Genomic DNA, 24,582 nt, shown 5'->3' with positions numbered 1-24,582 from the left:
AGAACTTTTTATGTTATAATGATATATCAAAGGTTTTGAACTAATAGGGGCCCGAGTGCTGAGCCCCCGACCGATCCCAGAAATAAAGCAAGTGCTTTCCTCGCTTCAACGATCAGCAGGTGTTTCAGCATTCGGATTACATAAAGAATGGCAAGAAAAAGATAACTAACTTTTCAATGGATTTCAATGGCTTTTGTCACAAGATAACCAAGATAACACTGTGTCATGTGTTATCAGAGTCAATTTTAGCTCAGCTTCTTCAGTACCTAGGTTGAAGAGCAATGAGCTGAACTAATTCGTTTCTAGTGATTATTTTGTGTTAGGGAACAGGTAACACCAAAGGTAGACACAGAAACTTGATTGCCCAGTACAAACAGTATATGGGCACTTTGTCTTATTAAATGGCTTCTTATAGATAAACCCCCTTACATCTTGCTATTAATCCTTTGGTAATCGAGACCCATCAAATTTATTAGCTCAGTAAAATACATGCAGTTCGCTAGACTGTAGGAAAAGTGACAGTAAGCAGTGTGCAACTGCACAAATTGATCATAAGGCACATTGTCCCTGTGTGCCACACTCTTGCAGATATCAAGCAGAGGCCAGTACAGTGCCTTGAAAAAATATTCATACCCCTTGAACTTTTCCACATTAAACCCACAAGCATAAATGTATTTTATTGGGATTTTATATGATAGACCAACACAAAGTAGCAGGTATGAGTGAAGTGAAAAGAAAATGATTCATGGTTTTCAAAATGTTTAATAAATAAAAATGTAGAAAGTGTAGTGTGCATTTGTATTCATCCCCTCTGAGTCATTACTTCTGCAAGTCTTTTGGAATATGTCTCTCCCAGCTTTGCACATCTTGAGGCTGAAATTTTTGCAGATTCTTCTTTGCAAAATAACTCAAGCTCAGTCAGATGGGATGGAGAGCGTCTGTGAACAGCAATTTTAAAGTCTTCCCACAGATTCTCAATGAGATTTAGGTCTAACACATGAATATGCTTTGATCTAAACCATTCCATTGTAGCTCTGGCTGTATGTTTAGGGTCATTTTGCTGCTGAAGAAAAGCATCCCCACAGCATGATGCTCCTGCCGCCACCATGCTTCACAGTGGCATGCGGTATTCAGGGTGATGTGCAGTGTTAGTTTTCCATCAAACATAACGTTTTGCATTTAGGCCAAAAGGTTTACCTTTGGTCTCATCTGACAAGGGTATCTTCTTCCACATGTTTGCTGTGTCCCCTACATCATGGCTTCTGGCAGACTGAAAACAGAATTTCTGGGGGAAAAGGGAGGAGCATGGGAGCATCTGACGCGTGGCACTAAGCTCTGCCTCTCCCCCTCGCTATCCGCTGTGGAGCTCCGTAGGCCATGTGAGATGCTGGAGTCGCTGAGGGTGTAGGAGCGGTGAGGAAGGCGTTCGGAGTAAGGCTGGATAGGATGGCCGGTCCCGCATGATAAGTTTGGCTCAGCCGGATATTAATCACTCAGGTGCGTCTGGTGAAAATACAGCAGGGAGCCGGACTCACATTGAGGGCAGGGAAGCAGGCAGTGTCGGACAGTTGCTGGTGGTGAGCGGTCCCGTGCGGTTGATGTGGCGGTGGACAAACCCGCTTGAAAGGAGGAGGAAAAGGAAAGAGGTTTTTGCTGAAGGAGGTGGTTGGAGGTTGGAGGGGTCTCCCCCATGAATGGCTGAGGGAAAGGGTGTTGTGGACTTCTTTTACTAACTGTACGTACACCCCTCATAAGTATGCTAACCTCACATTAACGAACATTAATGATTTAAAGCTTGGTGGACGCCTGTGAATCCCTAACCTCTAACTTATTAACTTGGAGCCCTTAGTGTCATTGGAAGTGGATTGTGGAAGATTAATTTATCAAAAGCAAAATATTGGACGGTGTGAAAATTGAGGGTGTGGGTCTGGAGCTGCCCTGTGTTTACTATCTGATATTTATTCACTGCCACACCCTGGAACTTGCTGATAATTGTCCCCTTCTTTCTTTCTTTTTTGGGACATTTTTTTTCTGTAAAAACTGGGTCAGAAAGAGTAAGGAGAGGGAAGAAGAAGAAAGGGGAAGAAAAAATGAGAAAAAAGGGGAAGGGAGGGGATTGAAAAAAGGAAAGGAAAAGAAAAAAAAAAGGAAAAGAAAACGGAAAAAGAAAAAGATTATCTCCATTGATATTCCACCACTGCTGCGTTGGAATCCAATTTTTGTTCCTGTTTGTTTTTTCAAAATGCCGCAAAAAAAGGGAGAATCAGGAGGGGCCTAGCACTAATAGAAAATCTGGAGCTGGGCTGGAAACTAGGCAGAAACAAAATGTCTTAACCCCTACAATTCCGCCACTGAGGTCTGCTGACTCTAGGAAAGAGATAATAGAGAATATGAGTGGTGTAATACCTGAAACTGCTGCTAAAATGGTCAAAGAGATTTTATCTACTGTGACTAGACTTGAAAATGTGATGGGGAATTTAGTAACTCAGATCGGGATGGTACAAACAGATGTGAGTCTGATTAGAGATGACCTAGTAAAGTTGAGAGAATGTTTGCGGGTGATGGATAGTAGAAACAAGCAGGTCAGAGTGTCTTGAACCTGGAGGCGCGCCCCAGCCGGCAGCGTAGCTCCTTTAGTTCAATCTCGTGGTTCACGCTCGTACAGAACAGGAGTGATGTCAGTACTGTGACTACAGGTAGTCACAGATACCATTAAGCCTCGACGTGTTTCAGATAGAGTCACTATCCTTTGTCAGGAACGGTTCTTCCCTGTTACAAGACACTGCCCATTTATGTCTGTGTGCCTGCACGTTGATTTAACAGTTTCGATGCTGTTGTTTAGGGTATGTTTGCTTGTATCAATAGATGGCTTGCTGTGCATTTAATCAAATGCATATAGTTCAATTTCACTATTTAAACCAGATGGGGCCAGTGTATCAATGTTAAATATCAATTTGGTTTCTGATCTTGACATTTCTCTAATGTAGTCACCCCCTCTCAATTTTTTTTCATCAACTCCACCCCACAAAATGTTGATCCTGTAAACTTTCTTTGGTGTTTTTCTTTATAGTGACCGGCTAATGGGTGTCCTGCATATTTCCTTTCTATATTATAGATATGTTCTCCTATTCTTTTTTTCAGAAACCTTTTAGTACGGCCAATGTACAGGGTGGGCCATTTATATGGATACACCTTAATAAAAATGGGAATGGTTGGTGATATTAACTTCCTGTTTGTGGCACATTAGTATATGTGAGGGGGGAAACTTTTCAAGATGGGTGGTGACCATGGCAGCCAGTTTGAAGTCGGCCATTTTGAATCCAACTTTTATTTTTTTCAATAAGAAGAGGGTCATGTGACACATCAAACTTATTGGGAATTTCACAAGAAAAACAATGGTGTGCTTGGTTTTAACGTAACTTTGCTGTGAAGATACGAGATGTGGAGCACCTGAAACTATGGATACTGGAAGCCTGTGCTAGCATTTCTCCTGCGGTGTTGCTATCAGTGTCTGAAGAGTGGGAGAAGAGGGTTGCATTGACAATCCAACACATTGGGCAGCACATTGAACACATTTTATAAGTGGTCATAAACTTGTAAATAACTCATGAAAGAATAAATTTACGTTGAAACCAAGCACACCATTGTTTTTCTTGTGAAATTCCCAATAAGTTTGATGTGTCACATGACCCTCTTCCTATTGAAAAAACAAAAGTTGGATTCAAAATGGCCGACTTCAAAATGGCCGCCATGGTCACCACCCATCTTGAAAAGTTTCCCCCCTCACATATACTAATGTGCCACAAACAGGAAGTTAATATCACCAACCATTTCCATTTTATTAAGGTGTATCTATATAAATGGCCCACCCTGTATATTTTATTGCCTGGGCACATAATGGCATAAATGACCCCTTGACTATTGCACAAGATAAATTCTACAATCTTATATGTGTATGACCCATCTGTATTTTCTACATGTGTCTGCGATTTCATTTTTGGTAGGTTTTTTTGCACCCCAAGCATTTTTTTCACAGTAAAAAGCCTTTCAGTCCACCACCTTTTTTGTGAAAATGCCTTTATTTTCCATATTTATACATTGGCTGGTTGGTGCTACAGTATTGCCAATGTTCTTTGCTCTATGAAAATGCCTTTATTTTCCATATTTATACATTGGCTGGTTGGTGCTACAGTATTGCCAATGTTCTTTGCTCTATGATAAATGAATCTTGGAACATTGGGAATTAATTATCCTATCATTTTGTCTTCCTTAAGGATTTCCCATTATTTATTCAATATCTTTTTTATTTTTGGGATCTGGCTGTTGTAGGGCATTATGATGGGTGGGATAGTCCAACTTTCTTCTCCCTGTTTTTTTTTGCTTTATTTTCTATCAATCCCTGTCTCTCTAGTTATCCTATCTTCGTTCTACATTTTGTTAGTTTGTCTGGGTTGTATCGCTTCATTTCAAATCTTTTTTGCATGCATTCAGCTTCTTCTTTATAATGTTCTATTTTTGTGCAGTTCCTTCTTATCCGCATGAATTGGCTTCTTGGCACATTTTCAAGACAAGTGGCAACTGTCCACCGAAATGAAGCTATTTGCGTCAGTCGGTTTGTTGCACGTTTTTGTGCATATTTTATTGTCTTCAATGAATACTGTAAGGTCTAGAAAGTTTATTTGTGTTTTACTATAGGTGGGGGTAAATTCTAAATAAAATAAATTTTTATTCAAATCATTAAAAAAACTCTTTAGTTCATTTCCCCCCCCCCCCCATTCCAAATAAAAATTATATCATGAATAAAATGGTGCCACATAAAATAATTATTTTCTAAAATAAACATTATGCACTCTCCCAAGTACTCAATCAGTTCTTTCATCATTTCTCATTTACTGTTACTGTTTATAAAGAATTGCGCAGCTTCACACCCCTTTTGATTCTAAGGTGCCCAGTATATGTGTGTCCCTCCATTCAAAATAATTTAGTATTTTTAAAATATGTTTTGTATCCTAGATATATGCAGGGAGGGCTTGTGCATAGGGCTGCAAGAATTGATCTACATATCAAGATAATCCACTCGTCAGGCAGTCAATTCTGGATATTTAGAAGATAGGACAAGAAGAACTAATTTGAGATGTGTGGGTATACTGGAGGGGATGGAGGGATCTAATTGTGTGGAATTCATGGAGAAATATTTTTTTGAGAACTGTAAGCCTGGAATACTTTCTAATCGTTATGCTGTAGAGAGAGCTCATAGGGTCACCAGTAAAAAAAGAATATCAGATGACCATCCAAGACCAATTTTGGTAAAGTTTCTACTCTCTAAAGATCGGGATGCTGTTTTCCGAGACTCTAGAGGATCAGATAAGCTTCAGATTGAAGGGAGAAAAATAAGATTATTCCCGTATTATTCAGCGGTCACTAATGGACGTAGAAAAAAATATGTGGTGTAATATGGGGGAAGATCGCTCCAATAAACCAGGTGCATGAGCCAGCCCAGGGTTAAAGAAAACAGGTGTTTATTTTCCAAACAAACCGAAAATAGGTACAGCTTCCAGCAGCCAAGGTCAAAACCCAACTTAAAGTCTTCTTAGTTCAGCATAACATAAACAGTAGAACAGTCCGTTCAAAATAAAGTTTTTTTTTTTTACCCTGGATTCTTTTTAGTCCGTGGTAGTTTTCAGTCAGCTTTCCTGCAAAACTTTCCATGTGTCCTCAGATTCCAGCTCTGCTTACAGCCACTCACAGCAGTGTGTCCACCACACCACACCACCCAGTCTCACTCACTTCCTTTTCGTCTTATCAGGAGAGTGAGTTAACCCTGTGGGTACTGGATCCCAGGTAGTGCTTTCTTAAAGGCACCACAACCCAAATAGTGTCCATATATATCTGTCACTGAGGACCCAACCTTGGCGTCATCTACATATCCCCCCCTCTGCTCCAACGCGGGGGCGGCGGAGGCACTTGTGGATAACATGCAATGCACCCGGGAGAGAGCATCAGCATTCTGATGTTGACTCCTTGACCTATGTTCAACCACAAAGTTGAAATCCTGGAGAGAGAGGCACCATCTCATGACCTTGGCATTGGTATGTTTGTGCTGTCTCATCCAGGTCAATGGGTCATGGTCGGAAACCAGGCGGGATTTCCTACCCAGCAGGAAATATCGCAGAGAGTCCAGAGCCCACTTGATGGCCAGACACTATCGCTCTACCACAGCGTAGTTCCTCTCTGCCGCTGTCAGCTTCCTGCTGAGAAAGACCATGGGGTGTTCCTCCCAATTGACCACCTGAGACAGGACAGCACCTAGACCTGCACTTGAAGCATCCGTCTGGACCACAAATTATTTCGAGAAGTCCGGTGCGAATTACATAAGGCCCTTTTAGGTTTATGAAAAGCCTCCTTAGCCTCCCTACTCCATTTGATCATGACGGATTTCTTTCCTTTTGTTAAGTCCGTCAAAGGGGCCGCAATAGTGGCAAAGTTGGGGATAAATCTCCTGTAGTAGCCAACTATCCCCAAGAATGCCAGAACCTGCTTCTTGGTAAGAGGGCGAGGCCAGTTATGCTTCTACCTTGCTCACCTGTGGCTTTACTAGCCAACTGCCTACAGTGTATTCCAGGTACTTTGCTTCCTCCATCCCAATGGCGGACTTTTCCGGGTTCACTGTAAACCCTGCCCCTTTCAAAGAGTCTAGGACTGCCTGGACCTGAGGGAGATGGGATTCCTAATCGGTGCTGAAAATGACAATGTCATCCAGGTATACTGAAGCGTACCATCCATTGGGCCGCAATATTTTGTCCATAGCTCTTTGTAACGTGGCAGGGGCAGAGTGTAAGCTGAAGGACACCCTTTTGTATTGCCAGTGGCCCTCTGAAGTGGAGAATTCCGTCTTTTCTATGGCTTCCCGGGTGAGAGGTATTTGCCAGTACCCTTTCATGAGATCCATCGTAGTAATATATCGGGCAGGTCCTAATCTCTCGATTAATTCATCTACCCGGGGCATCAGGTAGGCATCAAACTTTGAAACCTCATTTCGTTTTCTGAAGTCATTGCAGAATCGCAGTGTGCCATTGGGTTTTGGTATCAACACAAACGTACTTGACCATTCACTCTGCGACTCTTCAATGACATCCAGCTCGAGCATTCTTTTTACTTCTTCAGATACCGTTTTCCTCTGGGCCTCTGGAATTCAGTATGGCTTCAGCCGGATTACCACATTGGGCTTTGTAACAATGTCATGTTTAATGACATTGGTGAGCCCTGGCAAACCTGAGAATTTATCTCTGTTTCCCTGAAGAAACTCCTTTGCCTATTGCCTTTGGGACTTGGACAGCGTGTCAGCCACAAATACCTGGTTGGCTCCTACAGGGTCCTCTACCATGACCCTTGCCATAGCAGTAACTTGCTCCCGATCTTTCCAGGATTTCCGATCTGGTAGGTATCCCCGGAAGAAGCCAGGTTACAAAACGGCGTTGGGTCAGGAGTCGGCCGAGAGATCTTTGCACCACTCAGGATATGTTTAATCTTGTCCTTGTACTTTAACCTCAATCTCTACAATTGCCTCCTTTGCACTTTGTTTGGGGCGTTGCTGTCATGAGGTTTTGAGGTATGCTTTTTTAGCTAGCATTCTTTTTTCCCTGTGGTTATTTTCGCGCACTGATCTCCCGGCCTCTCCTTGGGTCCTGCTCCTCATCTGTGTGTCCTGCCTTGTGCTGCCTTCTTTTATCATGCATGTATGCATTGTTTATATATATTTATATTACAGTATTTTCATATATACGAAAGTCAGTTTAATTTTTTGGTGATTATTATGACTCCTTGGGGGTCAGTTTTTTCGATTTATTCTGTCCGGTTAATATTGGTTGACCAAGGTTGCATGCTTGACAGCCATCAGAAGGTTCACCCAGTGGGCAGTAAAAGTTATGTATGTACCTTCCCTGCCCTTGGTTGCTAGACCACGTCTCTGTGGTCAGATGTATCTTGGCACCGAAACTGTGCCAGAGATATATTCACTTGCCGCTGAACATGGCCATATAGCTCTGGGATGCCCTTCTGGGAGAAATATTTACTTCCTGGGACCTACCATTGAGGTGTGCTACTGGCCACAAATTTTCTAAAGACCTCCGAGTCCACCAGTTTATATGGCAGTAGTTGGCGGGCTAGCAGTTCTGACAAGCCGGCGGTCAACCTTTTTACGTTCAAACATTTGGGCCATGGAAGCCTACCTTTTGCCAGATGAACGCAGCGACGGCGCGGTGGAAGGTGGAGTGGAAGGTGGGCTCGGTGATGGGAGGCCAGGTGCCTTTTTAAGGCAGTCGTCCCTAGGTGAATGTTAGGCTTACCCGACTTTTGCGTTGACAGCACAGGCTGCAGATGGCAACACTATTGTCAGCAGCCCACACTTGGGAGCCATGTACTGGCGTCCTGGGAGTGCCAGATGTGACCATGCATGGTGGATGGCTCGCTCCAGATACATTTGAAGTCTACTTTTTGCCTCCTGTGCACTGATAGTTCTGCCTGCTTCTTCTCCTTCTACCCCCTATCTGCTGCTCCGTCTCTCCCTCTGATCTCCCCTCCTCTTCCTCACTTCTGGGCACCCACGTGATGTCCATCGACATATCATTATTGTCACCTTCACCACCACTGACTTTAGAGATCTCGGAGTAGGCAGCAACAGTGGGGATCACCATCCTTGGGCTGATCTGGGTACTGTCGTTAGACCGCTGGGTGGCGGCCATTGGTACCTCCTCTTTCTCATCCGATGCCAAGAATGGCTGCGCATCGGTAAGATCTGGGAATAGATGGGAAAATAATACCTCTGACTCAAGTGGAGGGGCTATGGTGGTGGTGGTGTCTTTGAGGGTGCACACAGCAGAGAGTGAGGAGGGTGCTGATACAGAGGATAAGGAGGATGCAGAAGCAGAAGGCTGAGTGAGGCACTCAACCAACTCTGGTTCGTCCTTTAACTTAATCACACGCAACTTGCAACTTAGGCTCCGGCCTGGTGCACCTGCCCATCCCCTACTACCCCTGCTGAATGGCCTGCCTCTTTCACTGCCTGTCATTTTCAAAATGTCCCTGTGACAAAGTCACTATAGAAGAGCAGTATTTGTGGAAGCAGGTATATCACAGGCCTCAATCGATATTTTGTGGAAGCCGATATATTAATATCCTCTATCAGTATTTTGTGGAACCAGGTATATAGAACCCAATAATGAGTATTTGCTGGAAGCTGGTAAATCAAACCCCTTAATCAATATTTGGTGGAAGCTGGTGTATTGCAGGCCTCAATCTATATTCGGTGGAAGTCGGTGTATCACACCCCTCAATCAATATTTTGTGGAAGGCGGTGTATCACACCCCTTAATCTGTTTTTTTTGGGGCAACATGTATATCACACCAGTTGCAATTAGTTATTCGAATACTGTTTGTCTCTCTATATAGCTGCGGTATCTCAGCAGAACCTCACAAAACTGCCGCAGAATACAAATGCACTATAATGTACTTTCTATGTTAGAAGGTATATTATAGGTATATCATACCCTTCTGTTAGTTATTTTTGGGGGGACAGGTAGATCACACCTGTTGCAATTGCTCATTCCAACAGCATTTGTCCCTCTATCTAGCTGCGGTATCTCAGCAGAACCGCACACAACTGCTGCACAATACAAGTGTAATATAATATACTTTCTATGTTAGAAGGTATATTATAGGTATATCACACCCCTCAATCAGTTTGTTTGGGGGGGCAACATGTATATCACATCAGTTGCAAATAGTTATTCCTACAGCGTTTGTCTCTCTATCTAGCTGCAGTATCGCAGGAGAACCGCACACAACTGCTGCACAATACAAATGCACTATAATATACTTTCTATGTTAGAAAGTATATTATAAGTATAACACACCCCTCTGTATGTCACACCTATCGATAGCACACCTATTTCAGTCTTTAAAAGGACTTTTGTGGCCCTACTAGCTAGCGTTTGGTGTCACTAACAGTCTGTCCCTGCTCCACACAGCAACCTCTCCCTACACTGGCAAAAAACAGAATGTAAAATGGCTGCCAGATCGGGTTTATTTATAGGGTAGGGGGTGTGTCCATGTGCTTCTCAAATAGGCTGTCCTGCCCCACCTGATGGATGTGTCAGGGGTCAAAGTTCGGCGCTATGCAAAAAAATATGGCGTGTGCGAATATCGCCATATGTTCGCATGTTCGGCGAATCGCGAACGAGCAAAGTTCGCCACAAAATGACCACAGGGCGAACCACAAGGCCATTTCTAATTTCACTTAATGTACGAGGATTAAGAGAAAGATTAAAAATGTTCACTATCTTTGACTGGATGAGGGGATACTTGCCAGCTGCCATCTGCCTACAGGAAACACATTTGGATTGGGATTCTGTGAGGTGGTTGCAAAAAAGTTGGATAGAGGGTTGTTATTATTCTCTATATACATCTTATTCGAGAGGAGTATCCATTTTAGTACATAATAAAGTTAAATATGAATTTGTGGCATGTAAGATAGATGACTGCAGCAGGTATCTCTTCTTACAATGTAGTATAAATGATGTACACATGTTGATAGCTAATATTTATATTACGCCCCCATATAAACCTGATGTGCTTTATGATCTGCAGAAATATATGCTCGATAAGCAAGACTGTGTATTGGTTGCAGTAGGAGATTATAATGCGGTGATGGATCCAATTAAAGACAGACTATCTAATAGTAACATTTCATTTTATAATACCAACTTGGTTAACTTAATAGCTGAGTTTGATTGGGTGGATGTTTGGCGTTTATTAAATCCAGAAGAAGAGTTTACTCTTGTAATTCAAAAACATATCAACTTTGTCAAAGATAGATATGATCCTGGGAAATAGGAAATTGTTGGAAAAAATATTAAAAAATTAAAATATGTTCCTATGGCCCTATCAGACCATTGCTCGGTTGTTCTATAGATTGATCTCATGGTCAAGAAGGGCCCTCTATTTTTTAAGTTTAACCCTCATTGGTTAACTCTGTTAAAAGATAAGGAAGAAATTGAGGAAGAAATGAAGGTCTTTTTTCAAGCTAATGAAGATTCAACTAATAAACATGTGTCATGGGATGCGGCAAATGCTTTTTTTAAGAAGAATCTTGTTCAGTAAAGTAAATTATTGGGAAAAAAGCTAAATAAAAAAATAAGATAGCAGAACAGAAGTCAGAAGAAGCTAAATTTAGTTGCCCGGCTGATCCCTCATTAAAAAAGCTAAAAAAAATATGGGAGGAGAAACAAGGGATAGTTAAAGATATAAAAATAGAAAATCTCAATCAACATTGTTTTTCCAGGGGACAAAGTTTTTTTCAGATGGTAAAAAAGTGGGTAAGACGTGAGCTAACATAGTTAGAAAAAATCATGGAAAGGGGCAATAAGAAATAATAAGGGCCAGATTGTAAAAACCCCGGATGAGATAAGTGAGGTTTTTGGGGCTTACTATCAAGACTTATATAAATCAAAAATACTCTATGAGAAGGAGGAATTATGTCAATATTTGAATGGGGTGTCTTATAAGAAATTGACTGCAACTCAAATAGAGCAATTGGAAAAAGAAATACAGTTGGAAGAGCTAGTAAGGGCTTTGAGATTCATCAGGGATAGGAAAGCGCCAGGGGAAGACGGACTATCATTTGAGATATATAAGGATTTTAGTCAATTACTCCTACCAGAATTAAGGTAACCCCTGTGTGAGGCTATAAGGACAGGAAAGTTCCCTGATTCAATGGAAGAAGCTATTATTATTGTAATTCCCAATGCTGGCAAAGATCTATTAAAACCAGAATCCTATAGACCTCTATCACTGTTGAACACCGATATAAAAAATATTAGCTAAAATTTTAGCGGTATTTACTAATATAGAGGGAAATAGTGAGCAAAGATAGTAAGAAAGGTAAATTATCACTGGATGCAATTAAAGCGTTTGATTGCATAGAATGGGATTATTTATGGGAGGTTCTTAAATGTTTTGGTTTTGAGGATAATTTTTATAAAAATGGATTAAGTTGATATATTCAAATCCTAGAGCTAGAGTATCGGTGGATGGGGCGATGTCCCTGCCCTTTGCCATGCCAAGAGGCACTAGGCAGGGTTGTCCCCTATCCCCGTTGCTCTTTGCAATTGCAATAGAGCCGTGGCTATAATAATTCATGAAAATGTTGCGTTCAAGGGATTTCAATATGGAAGTATTAATGAAAAAATTACGTTGTATGCTGATGATATTTTCTTGTTTTTGGGGAACACTAATGTGGATCTAAGTAAAGTAATGGGTATAATTAATACGTTTGGATATTTTTTAGGATTTCAAATAAACTGGGAAACATCACATTTGATGTTATTAGGTGAGGAAGTTTTTAATATAAGTTCAGACGTGTATATACAGTGGATAAAAGTGGTAGCTTTAAATATTTAGGGATAAATATTTCCCAAAATCTGGAGGAGTACGTAAAATTTAATGTGGCCCCACTTTTAAGGGAATTGAGAAAGAGAATCCATTATCACTGATGGGTCGAATTAATTTGGTAAAGATGGTATTTCTTCCCAAGGTTTTTTTTTGTATTACAGAATGCTCCAGTGTGGTTACCGAAAAACTTTTTTAGGAGGATTGATAAGTAAATTAGGGAGTTTATTTGAAAGGGGGGGAATAACTAGGATAAAAAAAAAAAAACTTCAATTACCTGTTAAAGAGGAGGGTTTGTCACTTCTGAATTGGTATTTATATTATTTGGTTGCACAATATGGGAATATGAAGGAAGGGGAGGTAAGCCCCTTGTTGAGATGGAATTTAATAAAAATAGGGGATAAGGCTAAACAGGGTAAATTGGTGGAGGTTTTAGAATCAAATATTTAATTTAATGGACTACACTTGGAGAGAAAAATAAATAATGGGTATAAAAGGTTATTTAGAATATACACTAATATGGAATAATATTAATTTGAGTGAAATTCTAAAACTTAGGCAGCATGTAAATTGGGAAAATAGAGGAATATGTTTGTTGAGTCACATTTTTGAGGGGGATATATTGAAGGATTTTGAAACTTTAATAAAGGAGTTTGGGATCCCCCAAAAATATTTTTTTAAGTATTTACAAATTAGGGATGGAATTAATTAATCTGCTGACCTTGAGAAGTATAAAAAAAAAGCACCTTCTAAGAATATTTATCACTTTCTCGGGAATAGAAAGGTTAAAGGTAGTATTTCAAAGAGATATAAAATACTAATGAGGAAATTACAAACAAAGATCAAGATAGTAGCCAAAGAAAAATGGAAAAAAGATGCTTACAGATGATAAATGGAGAAATGTATTAAGTAATAGGCCTTTGGTGTCATTAAGGGCCTGACATGGGGTTACTCTGTTCTTTCTTATAAATAGGTTACATCGCCCACTTACACTATTAAAAAAAAATGGGTTTAAGAGGCACAGATGAGTTTCCATGATATGGTGAAGAACAGACAGGTCTGGTTCATTTAATATGGAGATGTTCCAAGTTATTTAGATATTGGTCTGAAATAGCAGCTGTTATTGATAAAGCTTTAGGAGTAGATATACACAGTGACCCTGTGGCCTTTATATTAGGGGGTTCAATACATTTGGGCTTGCGGAAGTTGTGAAACAAGTACTCTTTAAGCTGCTGTTTCAGCCAAGATTGCTTATTTTGAGAAAATGGACAGAAAATAACCAGCCTTATGTGAATGAATGGGAGAAATCTGTGAATAACATGATAAAAATGGAAAGGAAAATATATAATAGGGGGATGAAGGACCATTTAGGCCAAATATGGAACCACTGGCTTAACAAAATATAAGTTTGAGGAAAAATTGGATTAATTGTAAAGTTTTTTTTTTTGGTTTTTTTTTAAGGATATATTGTTGTGTTGTTTCCCTGTTTTTATAATGTATTTGAAATTGTATAAATAAAAAATATTTCTTATGGCTTGCTTTCAAAAATGGCTTTCTTCATGCCACTCTTACATAAAGGCCAGATTTATGGCGTATATGACTAATAGTTGTCAGATTCTCCCACCTGAGCTGTGGATCTCTGTAGCCCCTTCAGAGTGACCATTGGCTTCTTGGCTGCTTCTCTAATTTGTGCTCTCCTTGTCTGGGCTGTCAGTTTAGGTGTAGCCTTGGTAGGTTTGGAGTTGTGCCATAGCCCTTTCATTTTCACAAGATTGATCAAACAGTGCTCCATTGGATGTTCAGAGCGTGGGATATTTTTTTTATAACCTAACCCTGCTTTACACTTCTCCACAATTTTATCCCTGAACTGTCTGGTGTGTAACTTGGTTTTCATGATGTTTGATCACTAATGTTCTCTTACAATCCTCTGAGACCTTCACAGAACAGCTGTAGCTATACAAATAGGTGACTTCTGAAAGCAATAGGTCACAGTGGATGTGATTTAGGGGTATCAGAAGACAGGGGATTGAATACAAATCCATGCCACATTGTTCAGATTTTTATTTATTAAAAATTTGGAAAACCATGGATCATTTTCTTTTCACTTCACACATATGTGTATTTTGTGTTGGTCTATCACATACAATTCGAATAAAAGGCATTGAAGTTTGTGGGTGTAATGTGGAAAAAAATGTGGCAGGGGTGTATATTTATATGTATTACCAGTACTTCTAGACTCAAAGAGTCAAATAGAGTAGCTTGTTCAAAGCACTGCAGGCATGAAACTCTTCATACGTATTTAAAAGAACCTAAAGAAGGGTACATGATAATTTCCTGAAAGGGATCAATCTTTTTCTTGCTACATGAAGTAGGTCTAATTTATTAACCCTTGCTTTAAACAATTTCCTTACCTTCCAAAAGTGAATACTGTATAGTATTGGGATTAACTCTGTCTCCATCAAAAGCGATCACAGTAAGTATTTCTGATCCCTAGTAAAATAATAAATATATTTTCTGAAATCATCATGCAATATATGATTTCATTCCATGTATGAACATGATGTTATAGTTAACATTGGAATTGTTATGGTTAATGAAAGCTTACAATGGTCTGAAACACAAATGGATTTAAAAACACATAAAACTAACAGAATTCAAGCCTAGGTGAAAAGGTAGGTTAAGTGGCTTACCAGTATAGTGTCCTCATAGACATAACCATAGTATGGTGTTCCTACAAACACTGGAGGTGAGTCTTGTACATCTTGAACATGGATGGTGACTGTTGTAGTTGATGAAAATACTTGGTACTTGCCACGTAGCTTTCCACCACCATCCTTTAAGAGGGAATAGATTGCATTATTGTAATGTAAAAAGCACGTTCAAGCAAGGGAGTCTTTTAAAATTATAGTAATTTTAAATACAAGCAAATGTTGTCCAAAGAGCAGGCCCTTATGATACAACATCATGTACCACAGAAAGATGTATCTCATACTCATCTCTCTGTTTTGTAAGTTGTGCAAAAGGTTAGCTCATTTAGTGCTGTGAACCTGAATTCACCTCAGTCTAATTTTCTTACTACAGGTAAACAAAGTCCAATTCCATAGGAAGCCAATTAACCTAAACATTTAATTTGTACCGTGGGAAATAAGGAAGCTGGGATGCTTAGATGAAGTCTTGAGGCAACAACACAATCAATGCAAATGAAAGCTGAATCCACGTTTAAATAAAAGGAGAGCATACTGTAAGGCAGCAGTGTTTGAAAGGAATGTGTCATCAGAAAATTACCTATTGTTTAAATCACATCTTTATGTTTAACGTATTTTTAAAGATTTTTTGATGACATTTTTAATTTTCCATGTCAATATCAATATTTAAACAAAAACATAAATTCCTGCAGTTTTTCACACTGGACACTAAGCCTAATAATAGGCGCTGATTCTTGAGGGCCTTTTACACGGGAGTTACTAAAAATGTTCGTTAGTGATGATCCTGGGGTGTAAATGCAATCAATTACCGATTCGGGTAATTGTATCTTTTGTGCAACACAGTGTAAACACGATCTTCTGCCTGGAAACAACAAATCTGTATGGGGAAGAGCGATGGCATTAGTGATCGCTCCTCCTCATACTCTGGATGCATGTAAATGCACCAGTCTCCTCTGCTAGTCATCAGCTGATTGTCTGGAAGGAACACTTCCTCCCCGAGAATCTGCTAGATCGTTATCCTGTGTAAAGGGACCTTTGTTCTGTACAGATGAGTTTACTGCAGTTATACATTATTCTAAACCTGCCTGTAATGATAAGGAGATATGTCATCTTTGTATAGATAAGACAGAATTCACCATTCACAATAGCTGATTGTCACATGTTATCTGTTCTTTCCTTGTATAATCACCTCTGCATAGATCACACAGCATGCCTAGAATACTCTCCCATAGAAGTAAATTAAGTCTCCTCCTGCCCATTGCCAATGGCCCATGGAGCTGCCGTAAAGCAATTTTTTTTATTGCTGTGTAAATGCTGTTAAGAAAAAGCTTAGCCAAGATCGACACTCACATAATCATTTTCAGGAAACAGAAAATAAATATGTAATCAAAAAATAAAAACAGATTAGAAAAAGAATGTGTTGCTACCATATATGATTTTAACCCCTTCACGACTGCCTTGTGGCTATATATGTGCTATCTGCACATGCCGCACGTATATAAAAGTTATGGACCTCTTTAATCCAAGCACTGCAAAATGCTTGGATTAAAGCAGGCATGTCTAAACTGCGGCCCTCCAGCTGTTGCAAAACTACAACTCCCAGCATGCCCTAATAGCTGTAAGCTATCCAGGCATGCTGGGAGTTGTAGTTTTGCAACAGCTGGAGGGCCACAGTTTGGACATGCCTGGATTAAAGCTTATTCCCCTGCACTGCCACTGTCAGGGACAGTGCAGAGTCCAGTAATGCCGGCAATGCACCAATCAGAGTGGTCCCTTTCCAGCGATTGCTCCAATTGGTTAGTCTGTGCAGATCGCTGCAGTGTAAATCTCTGCAGATCAAAGCCTGAAATCAGGCACTGGTTGCTGTGTGCCCCCAATATGTGCACCCTGATATGTGTCCCCTGCCACAATCTGTGCCCCCCCCCCCCCCCCTGTGCGCTCTGCCTCCAAATTTGCCGACCACGCTCTGTGTCGGCAACTGTGACACTCAAAAGCTATTCCAGCAAATCTGCTCTCCAAAACTATATACTGATCCTATCTTTCTGAACCCTGCTGTGCACCCATACAGAAGCTAACGACCACATATGGGGTGTTTCTGTAAACTGCAGAATCAGGGTAATAAATATTAAGGTTAATTTTGCTGTTAATTCTTGCTGTGTTATAGAAAGAAAAAAAAAATATTAAATATAAAAATCTGCACAAAAACTGAAAATTGTGAATTTCACCTCAAATTTCCTTTAATTCTTGTGGGACGCCTAAAGGGTTAACATAGTTTGCAAAAAACTGTTTTAAGTAATTTGAGGGGTTTAGTTTCTAAAATGGAGTCATCTATGGGTGGATTCTATTATGTAAGGACCTCAAAGTGATGTCAGAACTGAATTGGTCTTTGAAAAAGTTGGTTTTGAAATTTTTATAGAAAAGTTGAAAAATTGCTTCTTACATTCTATAAAATAAATAAAATGTGACTTTCTAAATGATGTCAACATAAAGTAGAGATATAAGGAATCTTAAGTAAAAACTATCTAATGAGGTATCACTATATGACTTTAATACATAGAAATTCAAATTTATAAAATTTTCGGAAAATTTGGGATTTTTTATAATATAAAGGTAAAACTTAATGACCCAAATTTACTCCTAACATTAAGTACTTATCTCAGAATAGCTTGGATAAATAAAAGTATTCCAAAGTTATTAGCACATAAAGTGACACGTCAAATTTGCTAAATTATCCGTGCACATTCTGAATCTTGCGGAACGGAACAGCTGGCCCCTACTAAAACAGTTCTATCATTGTCCATAATGCGGACAATAATAGGACATGTATTTCTTTGCGGAACGGAAATACGGACATACAGAAACAGAATGTACACAGAGTACCTTCCGTTTTTTTTTTAGGAACCATTGAAATGAACGGTTCCACATACGGTCCGCAAAAAATACAGAACGATCACGAAAAGAAAATACATTCGTGTGTGCATGAGGCCTTAATGACAGGTAACAAAAGGAATTTATGTAATGATGAGAAAAACTTTAAAGAGGTCATCTCATTGTTCAAACCTTAGCAAAAAATACAAAAAAAAAATGTAAATGTCTTATATAAAATTTTTTAGCTCTTCAATTCCCCCCCCACCAACAAACAATGTTGCCACCACTCATTCGATTGACAGCAATTCCACACACATGCACACCTCATTTGGTTCAGTATGCATGTGTTTTCAATGGCTAGAGGCAAAATGATTTGGAAGTTCAAATTCAAAATGCCTTATCCTTCTTTTCCGCTATAGCATCTGTTAGGAGAGAATCATGAGGCCCCCATACACATTAGATGCTGAAATTGATGGCTTCAGCTCATATTAACCTAATGCCAATACAGCACATGATCACAGAGGCCATGTGGCAGCCTATAAACAAAGATGGGCAGAGAACTGGAAAAGCAGGGGATTGAAAAGGTAAGTTTTTTCTGGCAATATTTTAGGACATTTGCAGCTTTTTTAACTGTGCTAATAAAATAGACTACATACCTTTGCTAGAACTGTGATAAAATGAGTTCTTGATTTTTCAAAGTCCAATGACACTCCAGCTTTGATACGAAGAACACCGCTATGGCGATCTACTGTGAATTTCGTGCTATGTGAGTCCTAAAAATAAAAGGTGTTATCTGTCTCATAAATGATCTTTTTTTAGAGTGTTGAATTTGCTCAGGACACCCCTGCTGAAAATAACTCAACATAGCTCACTGCTTCATTTACAGTAAGTACCATTAAGAAGGTCTAATCTGCCTTGCTACAAGCTGCTTAACCATAGTTCTACGCTTCATAAAAAAATAAAGAAATCTATAGGCACAAATAATGAATCTCTCATTTCTTTATTTGAGCGGATACCACATAAGCATAATAGATTCTAATTGATTCTTTGGGCACAGTGCCTAAACTCAACATGGTCTATGTGGTTTACTGATCTATGTGGTTTACTGAATAAGTGAATTACATGAACATTACATTGCAGTATCCACAGGGCTTTAATTTTTTAGTTTACGCATTACTAAAGATGAGCAGTAACGGCCATGCCAGTCAATATTGAGGCAATATGGACAATCATAATAGATTAGCAAGTGCAATCCCACCCCACCTAATCCCCAACCTCACACCTGTACTCAAGAAGCCTTCAATAGACCCATTCTCTTTATCCAGCTATCACCTTTCTCACTACTCCCATTCACATAAAAACTCCTAGAACAACATGTCATCTCAAACTGTCCTCCCACCTCTCATCCCACTCACTTTTTGACCAGCTGTAGTCCAGCCTTAGACCCAATCATTCCACTGAAACTGCCCTGACCAAAGTCGCCAGCAATCTGCTAACTTCCAAAGCTAATCGTCATTACTCTGTGCTCCTCCTTTTTTACCTTTCCTCTGCCTTTGATACTATTGACCAATCTCTCCTGTTACACACCCTCTATTACCTTGGCAGCAAAGACCTGGTGCTCTCCTGGATCTCCTCATACCTCACCAACAGAACCTTCAGTTTTTCCCATTGATCTACCACCTCCTTATCACGCCCCCTCTCTTTTGGTGTCTTTCAATGCTCTGTCCTGGGTCCCCTAATTTCTCCATTTACACATTCGGCCTAGGATAGCTCATCGAGTTCCATGGCTTCCAAAACCACGTCTATGATGATGACACTAAAATCTACCATTCTGGCCCAGATGTCACTTCCCTGCTATCCAGAATCCCAGTGCGTCTGTCAGCTATATCTGAATTCTTCTCCTCCCGCTTTCTAATTCTAAAACTCAACAGGGAGAAAGCTGAATTCATAGTCTTTCCCCCATGGGACTCAGCCCCCCTACTTGACCTATCCATTACAGTTAATAGCGCAATGCTTTCTCCAGTCTTGCAGGTTTGTGGCCTACCACCTTCAAAAAGCATGGTGCCACCACACAGCTAAATGAGCAGCAGATACCCTCACCTAGGGATGTGTTCTTTCCCCTTCCCCTGTTGATTGTAAGCTCTGGTGGGCAGGGTCATCTTCCCCTCTGTATCAGTCTGTTAATAGTTTCTAGTTTATTGTATTTTTATATTATGCATTAGTAAGCGCCTCTTGATGTACAGCACCATGGAATTAATGGAGCTTTCAAATAAATAATAATAGTTAAAAATAATTTGCCCCTTTTCATAGTAAACATTTTTAAAGTATATTTGTGATATTTTTAATTTTCCATGTCACTATCTATATTAGATAATCCTAAAATCCTGCAAATTTTGCACTGGCCACTAGGCCTAATAATTGCCATCATTTCTTGGTCTGTACAGATAATCTTTCAGTAGTTATATGATATCATCACACATAGGATTAAAAAATAGTGCCTATACATAGATAATACAGGATGTACCATTCACAATAGGTGATCTACACATAGAAGTCCCCTCCAAATTGTGTCTGACCCATGTTGTCTCCTTTAAAATATATCTCTAAATGTTAACAACAGCTCAGGCAAGATGGAGGTCTTTATAATCATGTTCAGGAAAAGAATAAAAAAATTAGAATCAGAAAATAAAATCTGAGTAAAACAAAGGGGTATCTGTCACGGTCATAGGTGACACACTCCCTTTAAACTAGATATCCATTAACTAATTGCTTCCAGTAGATTTCAGTGACTGTTTTCTTATACAGATTCAAATTTGCCTATAAGAAGGCCTGGGGAAAAGGGCACTTGCTGAAAAAATGTAGATGTGAATACTTCACAAGATGTACTCATATGTACATCAATGTCATTTGGGCACCTCAGTGATATGGGAGCAGGATTAGGGGAAGGCTACAGATATTGGTAAAAGCATACAATTATGATTGTAAAGCCACTGTATATGGGACTTTAGGTTAGGCCTACTTGACAGGCAGCATCTATGGTGCCAGACAATACAGACTCCAGTACTGTTCATCTGGTACCAGGTTGGATCAACATCTTCTCTATTCTGTAGCAATAGTACTAAATATTAGAAGCTATGTAGTACAAACATTATATACTGAAAACTTTATAGAAAATGTTAGAGTACAGTGCTGTAATAAATCTATATATAAGTTTATCGATATTCATATACAAACCGGATTCCCAAAAAGTTGGGACACTAAACAAATTGTGAATAAAAACTGAATGCAATGATGTGGAGATGGCAAATGTCAATATTTTATTTGTAATAGAACATAGATGACAGATCAAACGTTTAATCCGAGTAAATGTATCATTTTAAAGGAAAAATACGTTGATTCAAATTTTCACGGTGTCAACAAATCCCCCCAAAAGTTGGGACAAGTAGCAATAAGAGGCTGGAAAAAGTAAATTTGAGCATAACGAAGAGCTGGAAGACCAATTAACACTAATTAGGTCAATTGGCAACATGATTGGGTATAAAAAGAGCTTCTCAGAGTGGCAGTATCTCTCAGAAGCCAAGAAGGGTAGAGGATCACCAATTCCCACAATGTTGCGCAGAAAGATAGTGGACCAATATCAGAAAGGTGTTACCCAGCAAAAAATTGCAAAGACTTTGCATCTATCATCATCAACTGTGCATAACATCATCTGAAGATTCAGAGAATCTGGAACAATCTCTGTGGGTAAGGGTCAAGGCCGTAAAACCATACTGGATGCCCGTGATCTCCGGGCCCTTAAACGACACTGCACCACAAACAGGAATGCTACTGTAAAGGAAATCACAGAATGGGCTCAGGAATACTTCCAGAAACCATTGTCAGTGAACACAATCCACCGTGCCATCCGCCGTTGCCAGCTGAAACTCTACAGTGCATAGAAGAAGCCATTTCTAAGAAAGATCCACAAGCTCAGGTGTTTTCACTGGGCCAGGGATCATTTAAAATGGAGTGTGGCAAAATTGAAGACTGTTCTGTGGTCAGACGAGTCACGATTCAAAGTTCTTTTTGGAAATCTGGGACGCCATATCATCCGGACCAAAGAGGACAAGGACAACCCAAGTTGTTATTAACGCTCAGTTCAGAAGCCTGCATCTCTGATGGTATGGGGTTGCATGAATGCGTGTGGCATGGGCAGCTTGCATGTCTGGAAAGGCACCATCAATGCAGAAAAATATATTCAGGTTCTAGAACAACATATGCTCCCATCCAGACATCATCTCTTTCAGGGAAGACCCTGCATTTTTCAACAAGATAATGCCAGACCAAATTCTGCATCAATCACAAGATCATGGCTGCGTAGGAGAAGAATCCGGGTACTGAAATGGCCAGTCTGCAGTCCAGATCTTTCACCTATAGAGAACATTTGGCGCATCATAAAGAGGAAGGTGCAACAAAGAAGGCCCAAGACGATTGAACAGTTAGAGGCCTGTATTAGACAAGAATGGGAGAGCATTCCTATTTCTAAACTTGAGAAACTGGTCTCCTCGGTTCCGAGACGTCTGTTGAGTGTTGTAAGAAGAAGGGGAGATGCCACACAGTGGTGAAAATGGCCTTGTCCCAACTTTTTGGGGATTTGTTGACACCATGAAATTCTGAGTCAACATATTTTTCCCTTAAAATGGTAAATTTTCGCAGTTTAAACTTTTGTTCCATGATTTATGTTCTATTCTGAATAAAATATTAGAAGTTGGCACCTCCACATCATTGCATTCAGTTTTTATTCACGATTTGTATAGTGTCCCAACTTTTTTGGAATCCGGTTTGTAAATAGACACTCATTTATGAAAAAAATAGAAACACCTTTGTTAGAATAAACATTTACAGTAAATAAAAGTATAATACTGTACACTTTAAAGCATTTTCCCTTCCACTAGCTCAACAGGGTTAAAAGGATAATGATATGATGTATCCCTATATAAGGTGATGTGTTATTCATCTGATTTGCAGAACAGGTGTTGAGCTAGGAAAAGGAGCCAGCATCTATCAGTTCATGACGCGCTAGGGCTTCATGTTCCCCTAACAAAACTGGATGATTGGTTTACCATCAAACAGTCAGCTCAAAAGAGGGGAAAAAAGTAAAGCAGAGTGGGGAGTCGAAAAGCAGCGCAATATACAATATAGTATAATTCCCTGCTACAGTATTAAACTATTAAAGGGGCTTGCATTCCTGTTTCCTGTTTTATGTAAAGAAGACTACCTAAATCTGCTGGCAAGGGCTCTTATATGCAATTTCATTTTAGGGCTTACTGTTTATTTCATAATAAATAAATAAATATGCTGTTCCTTCTCTGGAGGATCTAACAGTACAATGTTTTATTATAGCCAGGTAGCAGATAATCTGATCTGTGTATGAAGGAGGAACTGAGGAACTATGGCGCCTGACACAGAACAATATCTGGTCCTTAGAAGGTCTTAAAATTATGTAAATACTAAAGTTTTAGGCAAGTGTGGAAAAAATTATATAAAGTACAAATGCATTCAATAATATAATTGAACACTATTTAGTTAATAGAATTAAGAAAATGTAAAGTGAATGACCAAAAATTAAATTGAAATCAAATCAATATTTGGTGTGGCCACCCTTTAAAACAGCATCAGTTCTTCTAGGTAGACTTGCACATAGTTTTTGAAGGAACTTGGCAGAGAGGTTGTTCCAGAGATCATGGAGAACTAACCACAGATCTTCTGTGATGATGTTGAGATCAGGGCTCTGTGGGGGCCATATCATCACTTCCAGGACTCTATGTTCTTCTTTTACACTGAAGATAGTTTTTAATGATGCTTTCTGTACGTTTTGGGTCATTTTCCTGCTGCTGAATAAATTTGGAGGCACTATTGCATGATAAATAAGTATCCACTTGTGTTTCTCAACATTGAGAACACCATTATTATTGACCAAATCCCTAACTTAATTTGCTGAAATGCATTCTCTTGCAAGGAACCTCCACAGTGCTTAACTGTTAGCTGAAAATACTTATTACTGTACCAACCCTTCGGCAAACTGCCTTCTATTACAGCCAAATATTCCAAATTTCGACTTATTGGTCCAGAGCACCTGTTGCCTTATTTGGCACCCTAGTTCCTATGTTTTCATGCAAAGAGGAGTCACTTGGCCTTGTTTCTACATTGAAGTTATGGCTTTTTTCTTCCCTGAAGACCACTTCTGGCCAGACTTCTCTGAACAATAGATGAGTGTACCTAGGTCCCACTGGTTTCTGGCAGTTCTTCTCATGACACTGGACGTCTTCTAATTTCGAAGGGAAGTAAGCATGATGTGTCTTTTATCTGCTGCATTAATTTATCAGTAAATGGAGCCAGGGATTTGGTCAGGATTAATGGAGTCTTCAGTGAGAAATACAGATACTAAACCATCATGCAATAACATTAGGAAAATGTTTGGTTGGCTCCAAATGTATTCTGCAGCAGGACAGCAATCAAACACATACAGCCAGTTGCATTAAGAGCTATTTTCAGCATGAAGAAGAACAAGGAGTCCTGGAAGTGT

At 39.6% G+C, this 24,582-nt stretch overlaps 1 protein-coding gene across 1 annotated transcript in view; it reads right to left on the bottom strand.

Annotated features, from left to right (window-relative positions):
- Positions 1 to 24,582, bottom strand: part of CDHR1 (cadherin related family member 1) — a 181,057-nt gene that overhangs the window by 108,488 nt on the left and 47,987 nt on the right. The window contains exons 7-9 of the mRNA XM_044300029.1: positions 18,674 to 18,790; positions 15,135 to 15,278; positions 14,856 to 14,934 (exon numbers count right to left, since the gene is read on the bottom strand). Coding sequence (XP_044155964.1) covers positions 14,856 to 14,934; positions 15,135 to 15,278; positions 18,674 to 18,790 — 340 coding nt within the window. The remainder of the gene's footprint in view (positions 1 to 14,855; positions 14,935 to 15,134; positions 15,279 to 18,673; positions 18,791 to 24,582) is intronic.

This window comes from Bufo gargarizans, chromosome 6 (genome assembly GCF_014858855.1).
Source record: "Bufo gargarizans isolate SCDJY-AF-19 chromosome 6, ASM1485885v1, whole genome shotgun sequence".
Classification (NCBI taxonomy): Eukaryota; Metazoa; Chordata; class Amphibia; order Anura; family Bufonidae; genus Bufo; species Bufo gargarizans.
This window is presented reverse-complemented; position numbering and strand designations above follow the sequence as displayed.